This window comes from Anguilla anguilla, chromosome 13 (genome assembly GCF_013347855.1).
Source record: "Anguilla anguilla isolate fAngAng1 chromosome 13, fAngAng1.pri, whole genome shotgun sequence".
Taxonomy (NCBI): domain Eukaryota; kingdom Metazoa; phylum Chordata; class Actinopteri; order Anguilliformes; family Anguillidae; genus Anguilla; species Anguilla anguilla.
The window spans coordinates 29,441,186-29,460,541 of NC_049213.1; the positions used below are offsets into that span (position 1 = coordinate 29,441,186).

The 19,356-nt window shown below is 43.0% G+C and overlaps 1 protein-coding gene across 4 annotated transcripts in view; it reads right to left on the reverse strand.

Moving 5' to 3' along the window:
- Positions 1 to 3,681: 3,681 nt before the first annotated feature.
- fbln2 (fibulin 2) overlaps positions 3,682 to 19,356 on the reverse strand; it is a 54,724-nt gene continuing 39,049 nt past the window's right edge. For 3 of the 4 annotated variants that reach the window (XM_035388816.1, XM_035388815.1, XM_035388817.1), the window contains exons 8-18: positions 19,229 to 19,330; positions 17,386 to 17,526; positions 14,275 to 14,409; positions 11,715 to 11,852; positions 11,007 to 11,150; positions 10,600 to 10,728; positions 10,176 to 10,301; positions 9,422 to 9,538; positions 8,724 to 8,852; positions 7,657 to 7,780; positions 3,682 to 5,143 (exon numbers count right to left, since the gene is read on the reverse strand). In XM_035388816.1, the coding sequence (XP_035244707.1) occupies positions 4,786 to 5,143; positions 7,657 to 7,780; positions 8,724 to 8,852; positions 9,422 to 9,538; positions 10,176 to 10,301; positions 10,600 to 10,728; positions 11,007 to 11,150; positions 11,715 to 11,852; positions 14,275 to 14,409; positions 17,386 to 17,526; positions 19,229 to 19,330 (1,643 nt within the window). In that variant the 3' untranslated portion in view covers positions 3,682 to 4,785. The remainder of the gene's footprint in view (positions 5,144 to 7,656; positions 7,781 to 8,723; positions 8,853 to 9,421; positions 9,539 to 10,175; positions 10,302 to 10,599; positions 10,729 to 11,006; positions 11,151 to 11,714; positions 11,853 to 14,274; positions 14,410 to 17,385; positions 17,527 to 19,228; positions 19,331 to 19,356) is intronic. The other variant, XM_035388818.1, reaches the window with a different exon arrangement.

Here is a 19,356-nt window from a genome sequence, read left to right on the forward strand (position 1 = left end):
TTTGCAAATTCAATGCACCATTGTCTATGGTTAATCAGATTTTTTGTGTAAACTGAGATATTGATATTTTTCAGACAGTGAATAGTTAACTTTAGTCCATTCTATGACTTAATAATTAACGGAGGGAAGTGAATGATTGTTTATCATACTGTGTTTACACTAAACTGACAAGATACTCTATTTAAGGCATTACAGGTCCATGTCTAAAATGCCTCTGTGCTCTACACACTTGTATAAATCCTTGCTGCCTTGTAAGAGACTTGATAAATACCTAAAGAGAACTATAAAAAGTCACAAATAATCAAGTCATTATTTTGGATCTGGTACGTTTACCTCTTCATTTAGTCAGCGATGCGTATAACTTTCAAAATGCTTATAATCTGCTATTTTCTAAAAATAAATAAACACATAATAATAAAAATAAGTCAATTTTAAACAGCAGATTATGATGACAGGATCACAATTTTTTCAAGGACTCAAACAATGTAAAATTAGCTGATGGCCAGCTGAAGAAATAAATAATATTTGCGACCTTTTTACCCTATTGACCTGTTCAGTGTTTTTCAAAATTCTGAGCAGATTGCTAACGAGGGTTATCAGTTGGGATGCACGGGATGTTCACTGTACATTAATAGTGTTGTCACAGATCACACACACCCTTTCCGATGTTTACAATGGTGAGGGAAATCCTCTTGGCTCAAGGGTGTAACAAGAAGAGTGCGGTGACATGAATGTGGCGATTCACTCAAAGCGCAGATCTATTTGGTTTAAGTTTCAAGAACGTTTCTGTCAAAGAATAAGCAGAAATTAAATCAATTGGCACTGCAAACACAGCAAATTAGAACTTGTGAGTTACAGGGTTCATTTACATATCAAGTTAAAAATAACCTACGGATCATAACAGCTCGTAATTTTACCACAAGTAAAATTTCAGGTAACCAAACATTTTAACGAATGCCTGAAGTTAGAAATGAGCGACCATTTAAGTTTGCAACTCAATCAATTTCCTATTTTCACCAACAGGTGGCGATGTTCACTCGTTTTTATAGCAAGCCCTTACAAGGATACACAGCAATGGCCGATTCATTTCAGAATTGTGTGCTAACTTCAGTTCTTTGTCGTTAAATTAGTCAAGTCATATACTTATCTGACATTTGTATAAACACCAGCTATAGCTGCAGACTGCAAGTGTATCCTAACGATTTCACCGCAATCAAGGAGAGGAGTGCAACCAGCGTATTTTATAGAGCTATCAGAAAAATAAAACTAAGGTAATTGGTTGGAACAAAAACCACCACGTAGACCCTCCCTTCATGACCGAAGTTGTGCACCCCAGCTTTACAGACGAGGATCCAAGATAAAATGCCCATTCCAACGGATATCACTTATCGAGAAATATATCATTTGGCCCATAACCAGAATAGTACGTTTGCAATAAAGGTATAACAAGGGGAACAAAGAGCGCCATGATCGTTTGAGATACACCTGTAGGGCTTCATTCTCGCGTTTCAATTAGTTAGTTCACTAAATAACATGCAGTAACTACGTACGCCATTGCATGCCGTGCCTAATCAAAGTTGTAATCGGAACAGACGCGCTAAATAAAGTCAGAATAAACTGTAAGTAGGTACACACCTTTGTCAACATCTTTTAGTGGGATGTTCAACATAATTTGTTTGAGAAGACTGGTAGGCGTGTCTTTTCACGTTGCTTGAGGGATGGTGTACGTACGCAGATGTATTTTAATACACCAATATGTGAATTTACCAAACTTTTATCTTCAAGACTTCATTTGGCACGCAATCGAGCTGGTTATTACTGCACATATTTTTGATACATTTTCGTTAAAAGGGAATACTTCAGCTCAGTATCCTCAATTCTTAAATGTACGCGCACAGGTTTTCTGTCCCGCTCACATTTAAAAACGTCGGATACACCCCTTGACGTAATTTCAATACTATCATGTGACCGAAGAAACCGACCTGAACAAGTTATAGGCACCTACATGTCGTAATGATGTGAATTACAAAATACAGTAGTTTGGAAAACATTTCATACAAATGCAGTGATATAATTAAAATAATATCAGTATTAATTAGCTGGTTTAATTTTACTTTCCAGCTAAAGTAGCAGAGGCTGATGATATGCACGCACAAATACTTGTGCACACACACAGAAGTCAAAGTAGCAAATCTCCTGTGCTTTAAAAGAATATGATTTAAAATGATTTGCGTGTTTGTAATCTGAATGACACATCTTTTGTTTGGAAGAGGAGCATGGCACATCCAGCTCTCTTGAACCCATGAAAAAGGAAAGATAAATAACAGCAACATCAAGTGAACTAACCTGACCTTTATCTATTTAAAAATCTGCCAAATTATTTCTTTTAACTTCCCACTGCAGGGTAAGGTCAGAAATGAAAGACAATTGAATTTCTGTACAGGTCACTCTGCTTTAACACACACACACACACATAGAGTCTGCAATACAGTATGCACACACATTCTAAGAATGTAGGCTACTTTTGAACTAAAATATTATCTGGCAATAATTGCATAGCAGTATTCATTATTAAGCCCTCAATCTTTCAGATAGAAAATATATACAGTGTTTTTCTTTACAGATATTGTGAACCATCCATTTTAAGGCCGAGATTCACCCAATGAAGCCATTTTGCCAGTTCTTCAGAGAATGTTGCATGGATATCAGAAAAAGCTAATTCCCCAGACTACTGACCAACATTAAATACCAAACTATATTTTATTTTTATGAAAACAGGTCCCAGCACAGGCCAATGAAAAGCGAGAAGCCAATGGCCACAACATGGCCAACAAGATGTTAGAGTGTGAATTCAAGGACTTCACTTGAATGAAGACATGTGATGATCCTATTCAAACCAAGCACTAAATTTAAAAAAGTAAAAGACTGCTACAATTTTAAATAAATCAAAATGTCAAATTTTCTTTTGTCACAAGGAAAAGGTTTGAGAAGTAATCACTGAAAATGATCATTTTACAGTTTTTTATATAGGGTGAACAGTGGCTTTGGTGATTGATGGATAAAGAAAGTTATTTTAATGCTTAAATAAATGTCATTTGTCAAGTGGTGTGTAATATGTTATTATGACTGGTGAAGCTGTTAATTATGCATATTCAAAAATTATGGCCAAGTACAAGAGCTGAACTTTTTATATTACTGCAAAAGAGCCTAGATCTCTGTGCAACATTAACTGCATTCAGTGCACTGTATACATTTAATAAGCAAGACATTATTTCCTATTTATAAGCATGTTATTCTTCCTTCAAGTTCTCAGCATAATCATTTAATTACTTGGTTTCATTTTATATTAGGTGGGCAATTATGTCTGTGTAATTACACTGTAAATATATCGCCATTACATTTGTAATTTATCAAATTAAGATTCTTGGGGGAATAAAACTTTAGCAACCATAATCCTTTATAAAATCATGTTTCTTTGAATTGCATAACAGCTTACAGCATTGATTCTGTAACGATATATTTACAATGCATTTACTGTTTACCAAATCCTCTGTGTACCCATTTATTGAAGTGACCTGGTATTCAAACCCCTTAAGTTATGACATTTGTTACATGGGTACTTTCAGACAGCCAGACTAGGTCTGTATGAATGGAGGGAAAAACTGAAAAGGAGACAAAAAATGGTTATCAGCACATATCGTGCAATGGTCAAATGTGTGGTTTTATTGTTGAGCCATACAGTGAATTCAGAATGTAAATATGATGCTGATGCTCACAAGGGATGTTTTTAAAATGCCAGTTTTGATTATTTGCACTATTCTCAAAAGACCACTTGGTTCTCTGAAAGCAAAAATCCAATTAACACACTGCTGTGTTTCAGCTATAGAGGGAAATTAAATATACATTTATTTTTAAGGTACAGGAAGATGTCCTATTAGATTTGATAAAGCACAACTCTGCCCTGCATCATTACACCTGTTCTCAATCATATGGCACTAAAAATGAGTGATAGCATGCGTCAATCCCAAGGTGGAAATATTTCATTCTGGGAATGGCATTGTTTTTGGCCCTAAGAGAATAACAGGAAACCAGCTTGTCATACAGAAAATGTTTAATGGAAAATGATTACTTGCAAACTGGATGGTATCTAAGGCTGTTTTTTTTTTTGTTTGTAAATTTTTTACCCTGAGATGATTTTTAACACAGTAACACACCAACATCTGTCCCAGTCCAAACAAAAATTAAAAAAGAAATAGAAAAAAAACATGAAAGTCCTCAGTGCTGGTTTTTTTATGTCACATGGGCTCACCACATGAAACTCAAATGTTTCAAAATTGGTATATCTGAACAAAAATAAGTTTAAAAGAAACTCTTTGGACCCCAGCTTTTAAAAATATAATACATCCATTTTACGGAATAATGTCTCAGATTATAAGAGTACAACTATTTGTCCAATAGCAACACATTAGTAGAGTGATACAAAGGCTGCAGAGATTCAAGAGGAAACATATCAAGTAGGTAAATAATATAAGGTCTGGTGCGAAGCCTTACCAGACTAAAGACAACAGCACCCCTAATATTTTTACTCTCCTCACCATCAGAGCATTCCAGGCACCAGGTGTATTATGAGCGAAATGTAACACTAAGGTCTTTGGCAACATTCCATATAGATATATGAAGCATACAGAACACAGAGGCCTCCAGTAAAGACTGCAGTGTAGCCTATAACTGAAGAGCTCAGAGTTTAGCACCATGTGAAATCTGTGCATTGCATAGGCAAGCTGGTTAGAGGGAGTGGGCCGTGATGAAGACGTAGATTCGGGCCAGGAAGGTGGTGAAGGTGCCTTGCCGGAGGAGCTTCATCTCCACGTCTATGAGGAAGTCTTTAGGCTCGCGGACCTGGCGCTGCAGGTACACCGCGCCCGTGAAGGTGTTGAGCTTGCGGGTGCTGAAGTAGTTCTCCTCGTTGCCGCGGCTGATGCTGATGATGATGTTGTCTCCAGAGTACGCCGGTGAGGGTCCGATGCGGAAGATCTGGGCGGGGATGATGATGTTGGTCTGAAAGCTCAGCTGGTAGTAGGTGATTCTCAGGGGAGAGTTCTGACAGTCCAGGAAGTTGGGGCAACTGATGCGCTCACAGCGTCTGAGAAACACAGACCGGACATTCATGTCAGCTAGAGTTGTGAGCAATTATTGATTGTTGGTGTGTACAATGTGCATGGCATTTGTTTCTGGGAACATGCAGATGTTTGTGTTTGTGTATTTGAGACTGCAAAGACAACACCTAACATCTGGATCCAGAGATTTATCAGTAGTTCCTCAGAACTAATCAGACAAAGACTAACATCTCACACCACAGGGTGAATTAATGTACTTTGTTAATTGCATAAAAGTTGTGTTCACACAACTTCCCATCTAATTAACCTTTCTTTTGTTAAGGAAATTAAGTCTGTGTCTTCATCAATATAAAGATTATGTGGAGTGTAATGCAACTCATTATCACTAAATACACTGGAGAAATTCAGCAACTACAATAGTTTTTTTTTTCTCCAGAAAATACAAAATGCAAAATATTAGGTGTAAAATCAACAAGATAAGACATGTTGACAAAATAAACACAATCGTGATATAACACTTTTAAAGGCATACTATGCAGGATTTTTACCTTGAAAACACTATAAAATAACCATGCTAAGATATGTCCATGATGCACTGGCAATCTCTGTCTTTATTCACTTTTGCTGAATTCTGTGCACCATAACCTATATTTGTTATTCTAAAATGTGTTTGGGATGTTTCTGGGCATGGCACTTTTTTCTGTGGTGTATGGGCAGGGGGCAGGGGTGTGGCAACAGAGCCTGTGGTTTGGAATGAGATTTGTGTGGCTAGCTAGAGAAGAAGCTCAGATACAGAAAAGCAAAAAGACAAGCTGACAGGGCTCATTCAAGAACTAGAGTTAACCTTGAAATTGCTTTTCCTTTGTGGCATCAGCTGAAGTTTGCCAAGGAGATGAAAAGTGACATGGAGTTTGTTTTCTGTTGGACCTGTAAGTAATGTTACCTGCAGTGTGAAGCTAGGACTTTTGCGAGGGTCTGAAATTTTCAAAATAAAAAACCCAAGGATAAAACCACTATTATGTTCAAAATAATGTAATTAATTAAATTATAATCAAATCTGCCTTCTTACTGTCGCTCAATTCACAGTACTAAGGTTAACTCCAGCTGTCCACTTAGCTACGTTAGGTGGGGTACTTTGAGTGAGTGGGCGCGGTTGAAGATGCAGGAGCAGACTTCTTTTATTGAACACAAAAAAGCAAGGACTAAAAAGTCCTGCATAGTATGCCTTTTGAGTATCTTCACTTAGAATGATCCCTGCTGGACTCAAATAAACCCAATCTTAGTTCTGTAATTGCATTTTATGATAAAACAGATAAGTACACAACAATCCAACAATATATAGAAAACAAAAATTTGGAGTTACAAAATGGAGTACATTAGATGTTTATTTTCAGCAGACAGGTAAAAGGTGTCCATGAGTGGCGATGTACAGGCAGCTCTATCCAGTGTATGTGATCGTATGCAGATTGGTGCTTATTGTGGCTGTAGCTAACCGGTGAAAGCACAGGTGTGCCCAACCAGCCACAGGCCTGATCAAGGCAATCTGACTCCATTAGCGGCAGCACTCAGTCGCCATGACGCCGAGACAAAGCCCACGTGTTAGCAAAGCCATTCCGGATACTCCACTAGGTCCGGAACAGGCGTTGTTTGTCACCGTGCATAACGCACAGCTGCCAAGCGACACAGCCTCCTTCTTGATACCTTCTAGCCCCCTTCTGATGGTTATTCATGTTAAAGCTAGATGGTCCCATTGCTTTCTGACTGTGCAGTCTGACCAGACCTTACCTCCTGATTTTTTCTCTATGTGGGAGCACTGAGGCCTGCACAGCAAAATGTTTACTGTAAAATCAACTCTGGTAGAGTATCCTTAAGAGAGTACATGAGTCCAATCAGTGCCAAACGTACTTCATTAAGAGTTAATAGTACTCTATCATTATTGATTTTACACTGAAACTTGTGCAGGCCCCAATAAACTTTGTTAGTATTCACTATCACTTTTGAGTGTGGCTGAATTTGGTTCGCATACTGTAGTTTACTCTAATGTTTTTGGGCACATATTTAGACTTTATGCACCAGCTTAAATGTTTTTGGCTATGTGTATTAGCAGGTATTACCTTACCTTAGCAGGTATTCAAAACACTGCTTATCTGGTGGACAAAAATATTGCCACTGGACGTCCATTTATCCTGCAGTTTAGTATCTCTGACTCCTCTGAAAACAAATCTAAACACTCACGAACTTAAGACATTTCTGGATATTTGCAAGAAGATATAAACATTGGTCATCACTATAAAGCTGAAAATAGCCCCTTTTAAAAATACTTATTAAAATGTTTTTAAAATGTTAAAAATACATATGTAATATATTGTATGTTCTTAATATATTACTGCTATCCTACTTTACCCTGGTTTTACTTTTGTAATATTATACTACACTGTGTGTTCCCTTTTGCTTTTGTAATATTTGTTCCCCACTATTATTGTCTCTAAATCTATATTTATGTAGTCTTTTCAATGCACTGAGAGAGTGCTGCACTTACGTATCGGACACTCTCCTGTAGTTGGGTGGACAGGCGAAGGACAGGCACCGGTAGCTTCCCTGGATGTTGTAGCACGTCTCGGCGGTGGAGCAGTTGTACGCCCCGATGGCGCACTCGTCTATGTCTGCAAGCACAGGACACAGTCAGGGCACATCAGTAAGGGCACATCGGCCCATCACTCAAGCAGGCGCGCGGGGACACGACCGCAAGAGCGGGGGCCAAGCAGGGAGACGGGACGGCGTGGGCGCTGGAGGTCTTCAGCGTGCACCGCCCCCCACCCACAGACAGGGGGCGTACCGGCGGAACGTGAGGGCGGCACGCCGTGGCGTAAAGGCCGCTGATGTGAGCTATTCGCAGACGGCTGTATCAGCTCCTGGGTGGAACGCCTCCTGTCCATGGCAGTGACAGAGCACCGGGCTTCATTCTGCCAGGAGTCAATAGCAGCCCTCCTACAGCAATTAATTATGCATCTCATCTCACCGATGCAGAGCTCGTTACAGCTCGCCAGCTTCAATTCACATTTTAATTCAGTCAGAGCTTGCAAATTTCAACCTTTGGGAATCCGCAGGCTTCCCTCCCCACTTTCGCACTTTTCTTCTCTCCCAGGTAGCTCCACAGCCACTGCCTTCAACCAGGCTCCTGTATGCTAGCTACAGGGGAGCTGGTGTGAAACGGTGATATATCAGAATTTACAATTCCATTAAAAGTGTGATGCTGAAATACGATAATAAAACACACTGGATGGATCTGTCATCTTTAATGCATCTATTTTTTTTCTTACAAAACTTAAAGCTGTCTCTCCAGCTTTATATACAGTTCTGTAAATGACTCAGCAACAAATAAAATGGGTTCAAAGCCCCATTTGACCAAACCATAATATTTTGTTGGAAAAAGAGAAACAGCTTTTGTTTTGTTTTCACACAATTGCATTCTTTGGTCATTTTTGCGGGAAACCAACAATTACCCGGATTGCTCTGCTGATGGACAGCACCATACAGGGTCACAGAGTGAGGTCATGCGACCCCCATTGGCACCATGGGAGGAGGCGTGGCGGGCGAGGCTCTCACCTCTGCAGGTGCGTCCGTTGGGGGACATGGAGTAGCCTTCGGGCGGGCAGGCGCATTGGTAGCTCCCCGGGACGTTGACGCACTGGAAGGCGCAGAGATTTCCGATGCTCTGGGAGCACTCGTCAATATCTACGGCCAGAGAGGTAATTAATCTGTCACTGCGTGCCCTCGTCAATACCGGCCACCGTTATGTCTCTGCAATTAATGTAACGTTTCCCTGCAGTCAGAGGGGTGGAGGGAGCCCCAGAAGACAGGAAGGGTACACGGGGACAGTGGGAGGAACTTGGGGGGGGGGGGCTGGGGGAGGGTCAGAGGGATAAAGAGCAGATGGCTGGATGACTGTAGCAGTGACAGAGCCTACCTTTGGGCCCTGTCACGCAGCACACAGCATAATCAATCCCTTATGACAAGAGTCACGATGCTATCGATCCACCAGCCGCACACTTGGAAACATTGTATCATCCAGCAGATCGATGGGGACTACACTCCTTTAACGCTGTTTTGGATTTGACACCCAGTAGGGATATTTCCACAGGTTTGAAGTAATTTCCTAAACGACTGCAGTTAGTTTATAATATTCTTCAGTCATTTGAATAAGCAAATTCAACAGGGGTTGACAGGGCAAAAAGGTTATATGAGGTAACATCCTCTACAGCAAATGAGCAGGCAGACTGATTAAAGAGAAGTCTTCACAGTACCTTCACAGGTATGTCCATCTTCCTTCAAGTAGAATCCCTGTCTGCAGTAGCACTGGTACGAGCCGTATATATTGGCGCATTCCTGACTGCAGGGGCTGTTGCTGCACTCGTCCACATCTGCGGGAGGACACGGTTTCTGACTTAACACTGACGTGGTCACGGGTCACCCGTGTCTCAGAATGCATTAACCTTTGAAAGCTAACAGCCCTACTCAATGTTAGGGCCGTTAAGCTGCCTGCATCGCTGCCCATGTCACTGGGCCAAGTGCAACATGATGAATACTGCAACGCAGACGCCACTGGGAGATCATTCAAATGGACTCTTGACTGGACACATTTATCTTTGTAGTGCGAATCGAAAAGCACAGCTTTAATGAAGTCCTTTGAATAAGAGAGCTGACAAGGCCTGTAATATTGTGAACTATGTGTGAGTCACGCTGTCAGACAGCTATATTTCTGGCAAAACTGTCAATAGCCTCGCAGCAAACAGATCTGGAACCTCATTAGGCTTGCAGCGGCCGTCTGCTGCGTTCAGGTTTTATGAAAACAGCCGCGCGTGGACAGAGAATTCTCACTGACGCCGGAGGTGCTCTTCTAAAGTTTCAGCTGTCGACGCATTGTGAAGGGGGCTGTGAGGTGAAGCTCTGAACGTACGCTGAAATGAGGAGAAAAGCACAGCGCGCGCGCGCGTGGGGGGGGGGGGGGGGGGGGGGGGGGGGCACGGGCATTGACGGTGGGGGGATGGGGGAGGGTACCTTCACAGTTCTTTCCGTCGTAGGCCAGCTTGAAGCCGACGGTGCAGGAGCAGCGGTAGGAGCCCGGGGTGTTCTGGCACGTCTGGCCACACAGCCGGCCCGGGTAGCGCCAGCACTCGTTCACATCTGCCAGGAGGTGAGGAGGAACGGGGGGGGGGGGGGGGGGGTTTCCACGGCGATGCAGCAGTTTAGTATTCACAACCAGGGAAATCGATAGCTACCCTCCCTCCCCCCCTCCCTCACCTCCTACCTCGGCAGTTATTCAGACTGTGGGGAGATAAGGTTAAACCGTGGCCTGTCTGTCTTCCTCATCAATATCCATGCGGCCATGTGCGAAGGCCTGCATGCTTCTTTTGTGACACGGCCCTTTATGAGCTGCCTTTGTGATTCAGTGCTGCGTTCCCCACAGCGAGGCACTACGTACCCACGCACGTCCTCCGGATCATGTCGTACTGGTACCCCGTCTGACAGTCGCATCGGTAGGTGCCAGGCAGGTTGTGACAAATCTGCCCCTCGCCACAGCGGTGAACACCTGTCTGACACTCGTCCACATCTGGAAGGAGGAAGAAGAGCCCACAGCTCTTTCATCATCATCGTGACACAAACACACACAGACACACACATAGCAACCAGATGGGGCATCTTTCTTTGCTACAGTGTTCACACAAAATGAAAAGTTCAGCATCTGTTGAAATGAAATAAGGGAAATAAATATAACTTATTTTTGTTTTTCAGGTGAAAGCAAATCTCAGGTAGGTTACAGCTCTGATTGCAGCATTAAGCCCGCGCCTCGCGGGTCATGTGACCGCGCCTCATGGGCCACGCCCTCACCGATGCAGCGGGCTCCGTCAGGGCTGGAGTGATAGCCGTGGCTGCACATGATGATCTTGCGCTGGCAGGTGTAGGATCCCACCGTGTTGATGCAGTTGAACCCGGTACTGCAGGGCTCCTCCAGGCTGCTGCACTCGTTGATGTCTTTCACATTCACGGGGGGGGGGGGGGGGGGGGGGGGGGGGGGGGTCAGAGAGAGGGGAGGGGAGTCAAGACAAGAAATAGCTTGTGGCCTGTCTCCCTGACACGTCTTAACCACAAGACATCACATCTCCCAATTTTATATTCTATTGTTTTGCATATTTCCAAGTATGGTTGCACAATTTTAGATTTCACCCTTTGAAGGGTAAGTTGTTTGGATGTTTTTTTCTTAAAAATCAGCCAGTGTTCTAGAACTCCATCGCTGTTAAGTACCAGTTAGTGATAGTTACATCAGCATTAGAATGTTCAGTTAAGAACATTTGAATCGCACATTTACCGTGTTACACCTTAAAGGGTTAACAGGAAGCTGGCCTCAGACTGGCGGGACGTACATCCGTTCCATTCCCTCAGGCCTAATTTCAGGCTGGCGGGAGACGCCGTCTGCACATCCAGTGCTCTGGAGACCCGGCTGCCTTCTGTGCTTTTGAAGCAGCACGTGTGACTGGTTGCAGGCCTGGAACATCTCCAACAGCCACAACCCCAAGGGCCAGGGCGGCGCTGTCTTACCGACACAGTTCCCGTGGACGTCCTGAGCGAACCCGGTGAAGCACTTCTGCCGGGGGTTGCAGGTGAAGGAGCCGCCCGTGTTCTGGCACTCCAAGCCCACACCGCAGTTGTGGGTCCTCAGCAGGCACTCGTCCACGTCTGGGACAGAAGGAGGGGGGAGGAGTCAGGCAAGCCAGATGGGCACAGTGAGAGAACGCATCACAGAGGCCCAGGAAACCCAGGGCTGACAGAACACAGAATGCTCATTAGCTCAAACTAACAACCACAACTGCTGGATTTCTATTAGTGCTGTAAGTGAAGAATGAAGGATAAGCACAGCCTGATGTTAGGTGGTTGGTATGCACTTGGCAGCTCTGTTTGACACAGTGCTTATGCTTGCCACTAGGTGACACTGTGGCTTAAGGACAAGAGCACAGGGAAAATCCTGTTTAAAATATCAGGGAAAACAGCTGTTTAAAAACAAATGCTCTTTAAATCACCCTTTAATGTCTTATCAAAAACCAGCATTTTGCTGTTTGTTACTGCAGCAATAGTGATTAATCACCATTAATCACAAATGCGTACATGCATCTTTTCTGAAACATGTAGGTTAAGAATACATTGTGTCTGTGTGAATATATTCACTGGATGTTGTTCTGGAGAATATTCTCTGAGATCTTAATTTGAGGTTTTCCAGTTCAATTACCATCAGCAGAGCAGATTTTCACCACCAGAGCAGTGATTTCTGGTTTCTTTCATGTGGATAATTAGTTTATTCTCCTGTTGACCTGCCAAATATTACCTTAATTATCGAGTTACACTTATTAGTCTGTCCTGGTGCCAAGCACTGCCAAGAGTCACAGGGTTGTGCAGGTTTTTAAAAATGTGTGCACACACATATCTAAAGGGGGATTATCGAGGGGCTGGTCATTTCTCTCCATCAGCCCATGTGCAAGCCAGTCACTGCTGAGAAATGACCCACAGCCCTCAGCAGCCTTTTCTGTATATGGATGCCCCTAAGGCCCAAAAAGCTTTAAGTGCAAAGATTTACTAAATGTACTGATCCTGACACCAGTTCTCAACTAGAAAGAGCTGGACGAAGCTGGGCACATACAAAACCAAACAAAACCTTGAATTTGTAACCATAGTCTCGTGCTGCAACGAGGATGTAATACTTCGCAAATCTCACCACGAAGGGAGGAATCGCAATGCAAAATGTCAGAGGCAAAGAAATTGCCCATGCTCATTTAACAATGATATCAATTATGAGAATATGCAGCAATAACTGTAGTACTTTCGCTGATTATTGTTTTACATTGACAATTCATTTTTGCTTCCCTTCCACTTCAGGACAAAGCTGTAACCTCCTCTAAGACTCGAAGAGACAGTGCTATCTGAAACAAATTTAATGCAGCACTACACACAACTGCCTCACTGTTGTCAAAACAAATGCTTTGTTTGCGTGCCCAGGATGATGACCCAGATTCAGTGTAATGACAGCTGAGATCAGTATGTTTCTACTGCTGCACCCCATTCACTTTATCCCAATGTCATCTCATCATATGAACCCATAAACCGTGTGAAAAACCTCTAATGATCAATTTCAGTCATAATGATCCTTGTTTGCATTCTTTATTGATTCATGGAGGAGACATGGAGCGCTGGGCCATTAGGGCTTGAATCACAGAGAAATTCTGCTGTTCAGCTCTTGGTGAAGTGCTTTACCGGGATTGGCAAAGATGGATCAACAGCCACGGACTGTATCATACTTATAACACACTGTATACACTTACCTTTAATAATACCAGTTACAAATCTGCTGCAGTTGTTGCTGAAACTCTCTCCAAAGTGCTTGATGAAATTGCGCATCAGTCTTGTAGCATAGTTCTTGTAGTGTTTGGTGCTTACAAGCAACAAGAATTGCTATTGGGAGCACATGGTAGTTGCAATTTCTTTTCTGCCAGTCAAAGTTACAAATTCCAGATACCAAAGTCAGACACAAAAGTTCCCCCTAAGTTTCAGGAATTGAGTTTACAAAATCACTGCCCAAAAGCAATTGAAAATGAATGGCAAATGATCAACAAAATAATATTTTTAGTTAACTGTTTCCTGCAGACCTACAGTACAGCACAATAGCAAAGAGGCAGTGGAAGAACCGCAGAGGAAGAAGACACAATGGCACCAGGATGTGAGTACCAAACCCAAAAAAACAGCGGAAAACTAGGAAACTACTGAGCTATGGCAACAGTATTGCAGTTATGCGATGCAATGTTTGTGTGTTAGCACTGTGTTGCTCACAAATCATAGCCACAAGTGGCTCACACAAAGTTGCTCGTCAGATGTGCAGATTGGGCTATACAACCTAGACATAACAGGTTTTTTCTTGGGCTTTTGTTGAATATGAACATCAGTGAATAGTGCACTACTTGCCACAGTACCTACCACCAGAGGTAGGCTGCTGATGACAATGGTGGCGACAAACTCAATATCAAAACTTCCAAATGCAAGTACTGACCAATTCTGCAGGACTGATCCATAGATGCTGATTAAAGGGCGCTAATTTCCATGGTGACTAGCGTACCTTCACAGACACCGAATCTCAGCTGGTACCCGTTGGGGCAGGTGATCTGCCTCTCGCATTTGAAAGACCCGGCGGTGTTCAGGCACGTCTCGTTGGCCTGGCAGCTGTGCGTGTTGGTGACACACTCGTTCACATCTGTGGGGGAGAAAAAAAAGGGGGGAGGGAGAAAAATAACAGGATAGTGAGAAAGAGGCAGCGGAGCGAACCCTCAGACTTTCCGCAGGAGAGCCGAGCGACGGTCCCCAGGGGAAGCCAGGGTCAAACCCCGAACACCACACCCCGCTGGCCCACCTCCATGCAGCACGGTTGCCATGACGAGTAAGAAGCAGATGTGCAGAAGCTAATAAGCAAACCCAATCCAACAAGTAAACCATTCTTACCACAGGAGGCATTTCGGTGGTTTTTCTTTTTTCTTTAACCCAAAGCCTTTCAAGAACCATGGGTGGTTCCCTCTATATTCTGTTTGATTTGAGTTATCTTGGCCAAAATCATCAACATCTAAGATTTACTTGGTGCAACAACACTGGATGAGGTTGAAACAAAACTATTCCAAAAAAGTAGAGAGAGCAAGAGGGGGAAACAGCTACCACTGGAGTCCTGAACAATGACTGTCTTATGAGCCCAGAGCATAATTCAGAACATTGTGTCATTGCCAATAAAAAAGGATTTGGGGCTTGTTGGGAATGTTTGTATTTCAAGCCAGGACAAATTTATCTGAAATAGAACAGTGGTATCTGTGAACATAAGCCCCTTATCAGGACAGCCCAAAACCAGCATTTTCATAAAAATAAAAAAAAAATCTTCAGATAAAATGTTGCATTACAATATTAAACATGCTTTCCAAAAGTGACACATTACTGCAGATGAGAACACTGTTCTGTAGTATCTACGTCTCTTGCCGTATCAACAAATAAGTGATTACAGGACAGAAATGGAGGTGATGGGGGGAACTGACACCACAAGTCTGGAAGGCATCCAGCTGTAACGACTATTGCCAAATGGCTTGTGCTCCATGGGGATTTCAATGACAATGCAAAATCTGCCTGAAGGGCTGCCTTTCGAAAACAAGGAGAAATGATCTGGGCTTCAGTCACCACTGAGAGAAACCCACTTTGTGTCCTTCTTGCCTTTGTGTTTCGTAGGAAATCCCTTCTTCCCAGAGTCCACATATTAGGGAACCCCTGGGCCCTAGAAAGAGTGGTGAGATGCACAGGCGATAATGTCGTCCCTGCAGGACCACATCTCCTCGATGGAAAAAGAAGGTTCCTGAGATTTAGGACTGAAGGTGCTGTGCGCGACAGGCATGAATTTGGCTGATATCTTTCAGATGGGCTCCCTCAGGAGGGAAGTGGATTCCACACAGCCCATGCAGAGAGCACTGCCTTTTGGATGCAATCAAAATAACCAGATCTGGAGCCCAAAACCAGGCAATGTTCATGAATAACCACCATGAAATGCATAACATTTCACTGCAGGACAATTAAAATGTGCCACACAATTTCAGTAGAGCCTTTCTAGAACAAGACATGCTGCAGGAATGCAACAGAACCATAGAGGAACACTAGTCTTTGTTCTGTTTTTACTGTGGGAAGACACAGTAAAAACCCTCCCTTCTCTGCATTGCGTACAGCGCCAGTTCACCATGCCAAGAGCTCAGAAGCCCTCCTTGGGGTTGGCACGTGTATTTCTAATGTCAGCGTGTTGCGAGGAAGGCCTTGAGCCAAAACTGGAAAGCACAGTTGTTTGGCAGAATGGCTGAGGGACCCCCATCATTTCTGTGAGTCACGCGAAGGGGAAAGAACGATTCATGCACGAGGTCTCCTGCAGTCTGTCTATTAGGACACAGGATTATAGCGTTGCTTGGAGCAGAACGAGTTCCACACAGCCAGGGAGATGATCCTCAGCAATGTAGGTTCAGGAAGTGAACCTGGCACATCATCATCAACAAGCAGGGGTTTCTGGATATTTGGTGTTTTTCATGATTCTCAGAAAACTTACTGATACTGTAAGGCATGGGGGTGGGTGTGGGGGTGGGCCAGGCTAGGAAATATGTTTTGAAAACAGTTTTCACAGCTGCACAATGATTCCGTACATTTTTAGTTTCATCACCACAAAAACAATGGGAAGCATGCACAGACGAAGTATGCGTCTGTCCCAGAGAGATTTTTTTTTTCTGCGGCTGAGGCGAGCAATTAGGCAGAGCAAGAGGTGCTGTCACTGAAGTGCAAGCAGTGAGGATTAAAAACTGAGCATTATTCCTTGGTCATCTAAGCCATGGAATCAATGTCAAATGACAGTATGGTCAGAGGAGCAAGTGAGAACATGGAGGTTCACTGGATCTCTGCAGTTTGTCAATTCCTGCGTTTTCTTAGCTTAATGAGCATATAAATAAAAACTAAAACATGGAAGACATAGTCATAACCTTACCATTTATACTGCATTATATTTTAATAGCCCAAATCCACCTTTAATGGGAGTGTCTCTAGTGTAGGTCATCAAACATAAGATCCAGCATGTTTCCACAAATAAGAGTACTGCAAGTGAAAGGGTAGCCATCGTTTTTTTTATCAGTATAATAATTAGCTGTATTTCTTAGGTGAGATTAAAACTTGCAGGTGTAACAGATATTATAAATGTTTTTTTTTTTCATATGCTACTAGGTTTCACCTAGCATCTACATGATTATTACTGAGAATATTTCATTACAGGCATTTAGCAGACACACTTATCCAGAGCGACATCCACATTATGACCCAACCGTTTAAAACCAGGAGTAATGCAAACCAAATCCCCTCAGAACCAGAACAGTGTTGTCATCACACAGTTTTGGCTCCAGAGCGAATCTATGAACAGGGCAAAGACAGCAAAACATGCATGAGAGCAGGCACGCCAGCATGCCATCAGGATTTGCATTTCCTTTGTTTGTCTTTCATTCTCTGACATTGCGAGCGTGTGCGCGCGTGCGTGCGTGAGAGTGTGTGTGTGAGAGAGAGAGACAGAGAGTGTGTGTACTCATTTGAGAGGAACCTGACAAACTTGAGAGTCCCCTCCACACACAAACGGAGAAACGGGTGGAAATAACGACCCCAGCGTTGCCACCCATCATCTTACCCACGCATTCTCTATTCACGTTGTGTACGAAACCCTCGTCGCACAGATCATTGAGGCGGAGACACTGGAAAGATCCGTCTTTGTTCACACAAAAATCCCCGCGGGAGCAATTGTGAACGCCACTTCGGCACTCATTCACATCTACACAAATGGAGGGGAGCCACAGTGAATGAGGACACAGCAAGCACACAACAGTTAAAAGAAACCCAGAGGAACGTTTATACCTTTTATTGCTATATCATTTTCTCTCGTCTGCTATGACTAAACTGAATATTTGATTCGCGTAAGCAAGCCGGCGAGAATTGTTTTATTCGTTTCAGGCCAGGCTAAATCAGATCTGCCCACCCACACTGTTACATATGGGAACAGTTTGGGAGAAAGCCTTCATTCAATACCCTCAAAGTGATGGGGGATAGTGCCTATTCTGCACATGAATTTGGGCCTATTACATCTGCACTTCCCCTGCCCTCCCACAGAGAGGTTCATAATGCACAAGGACAGTCACGCAACTTCTGTTATCACATAAAAGCCTGCTTCCATTTTGTCACTGAAATGGAATGTAATACTTGACTGTATTTTATTCAGAAAATTGCTCGGGAACCAAAAATGTACAAGGAATCTGGTTTCATGAAATAACCTAGTTTGGTTAATAACCTGCATAGTTTGTAGGTAATGTCAGTGAAAGTCATGTTTACACTACAATTGGCAAGGACTGCTTATACTGTTTTCTACAATACATACTAAAAGTGCCAGCTTTCATTTGACCTCAAAGGTAATTTCCATGGTTACCCATAACAATATGTCTAATTAATGGTGCCACAATGTATTCACTTTTACTTACACCAATAGTCTCTGCTTTCTGTATTCCATCAAACTTCAGCTGAAAAACATGTCTGGCCACCATAGGAAACCAATAGCGTGCACTAGTGTATTCTAAAACATCAGAGCCTCATTTACTCTTGAAAATTAAAAAAAAAAATCATTTTGCTTTCTTTAACACGCACGCACACACACACACACACGAACACACACACAAGTATTGCATTCTCTTTGAATGTTCTCTTTGAATCTGTTTTTCATTTCTTATTTTTAATATGCTTTAAAGATTCATTGTCAAACTGCCTGGTAGTGACTGCGGAGGCCTTAGTTCATGCAGCAGTTATGATTTTCAGTGCCTGTAAGAGATCAAAAGTAAAGACCAGACAACCGTGTGTGTGTGTGAGCAGTGAACCACAGACAAAGCAAAGTCCTTGGAAGATGCAATTAAATGTTCAGCTCCAAAATACTGTAATTCGCACACTGAGATCAGGGAAATGTAATTGGCAGGAATGTTCCACAGGCTCTGCATGCTTAGTTTAACTTTGTCAAGACCAGACTCAAAATGAATAGCTCCAAACCCATGGCAGGAGTATAATTTGGCATGCAACCTCTGCCATCATTTTGCAGCTTTCAATAAAAGAATACGAGTTGATGAATAGCTCACGCAGGATCAGAGATATACATTTCATTCGCAGATTTCAGAGCGCTGAACCAACACAGGCAGGTTCGGTGTTTGTTATTGTAGAGACCGGCCTATATAGAGTAATTGGCCATGGTTCACTACAGTTTCAGGCTCTGGGCTCAACTGTTTAGAAACTGAAGGCTGATGAGGCTATGTGAGCCCCAGCGTCAAAAAGACCTTCAGTTAGCCCTTCATGAATGACTGCGTCCAATTAGCGGACACAGTTAAAATAAGAGATTACCCCCAAATAAAACTGCATTTTCATTTTCATTTCCATTAATCCCACTACAGGCCTACAGTACTGTGTCATAGACATGACGGACAGAGCAATGCCTCCTGTACCTTCACACGAGAGGCCGTCAGCCAGCAGAGAGTAGCCCTGGAAGCAGGAGCAGCGGGCCTTCCCTTCCACTGCAGTGCACCGCTGCATACAGGGCCCATTAGCTGAGGAGAGAAACACAGGACAACAG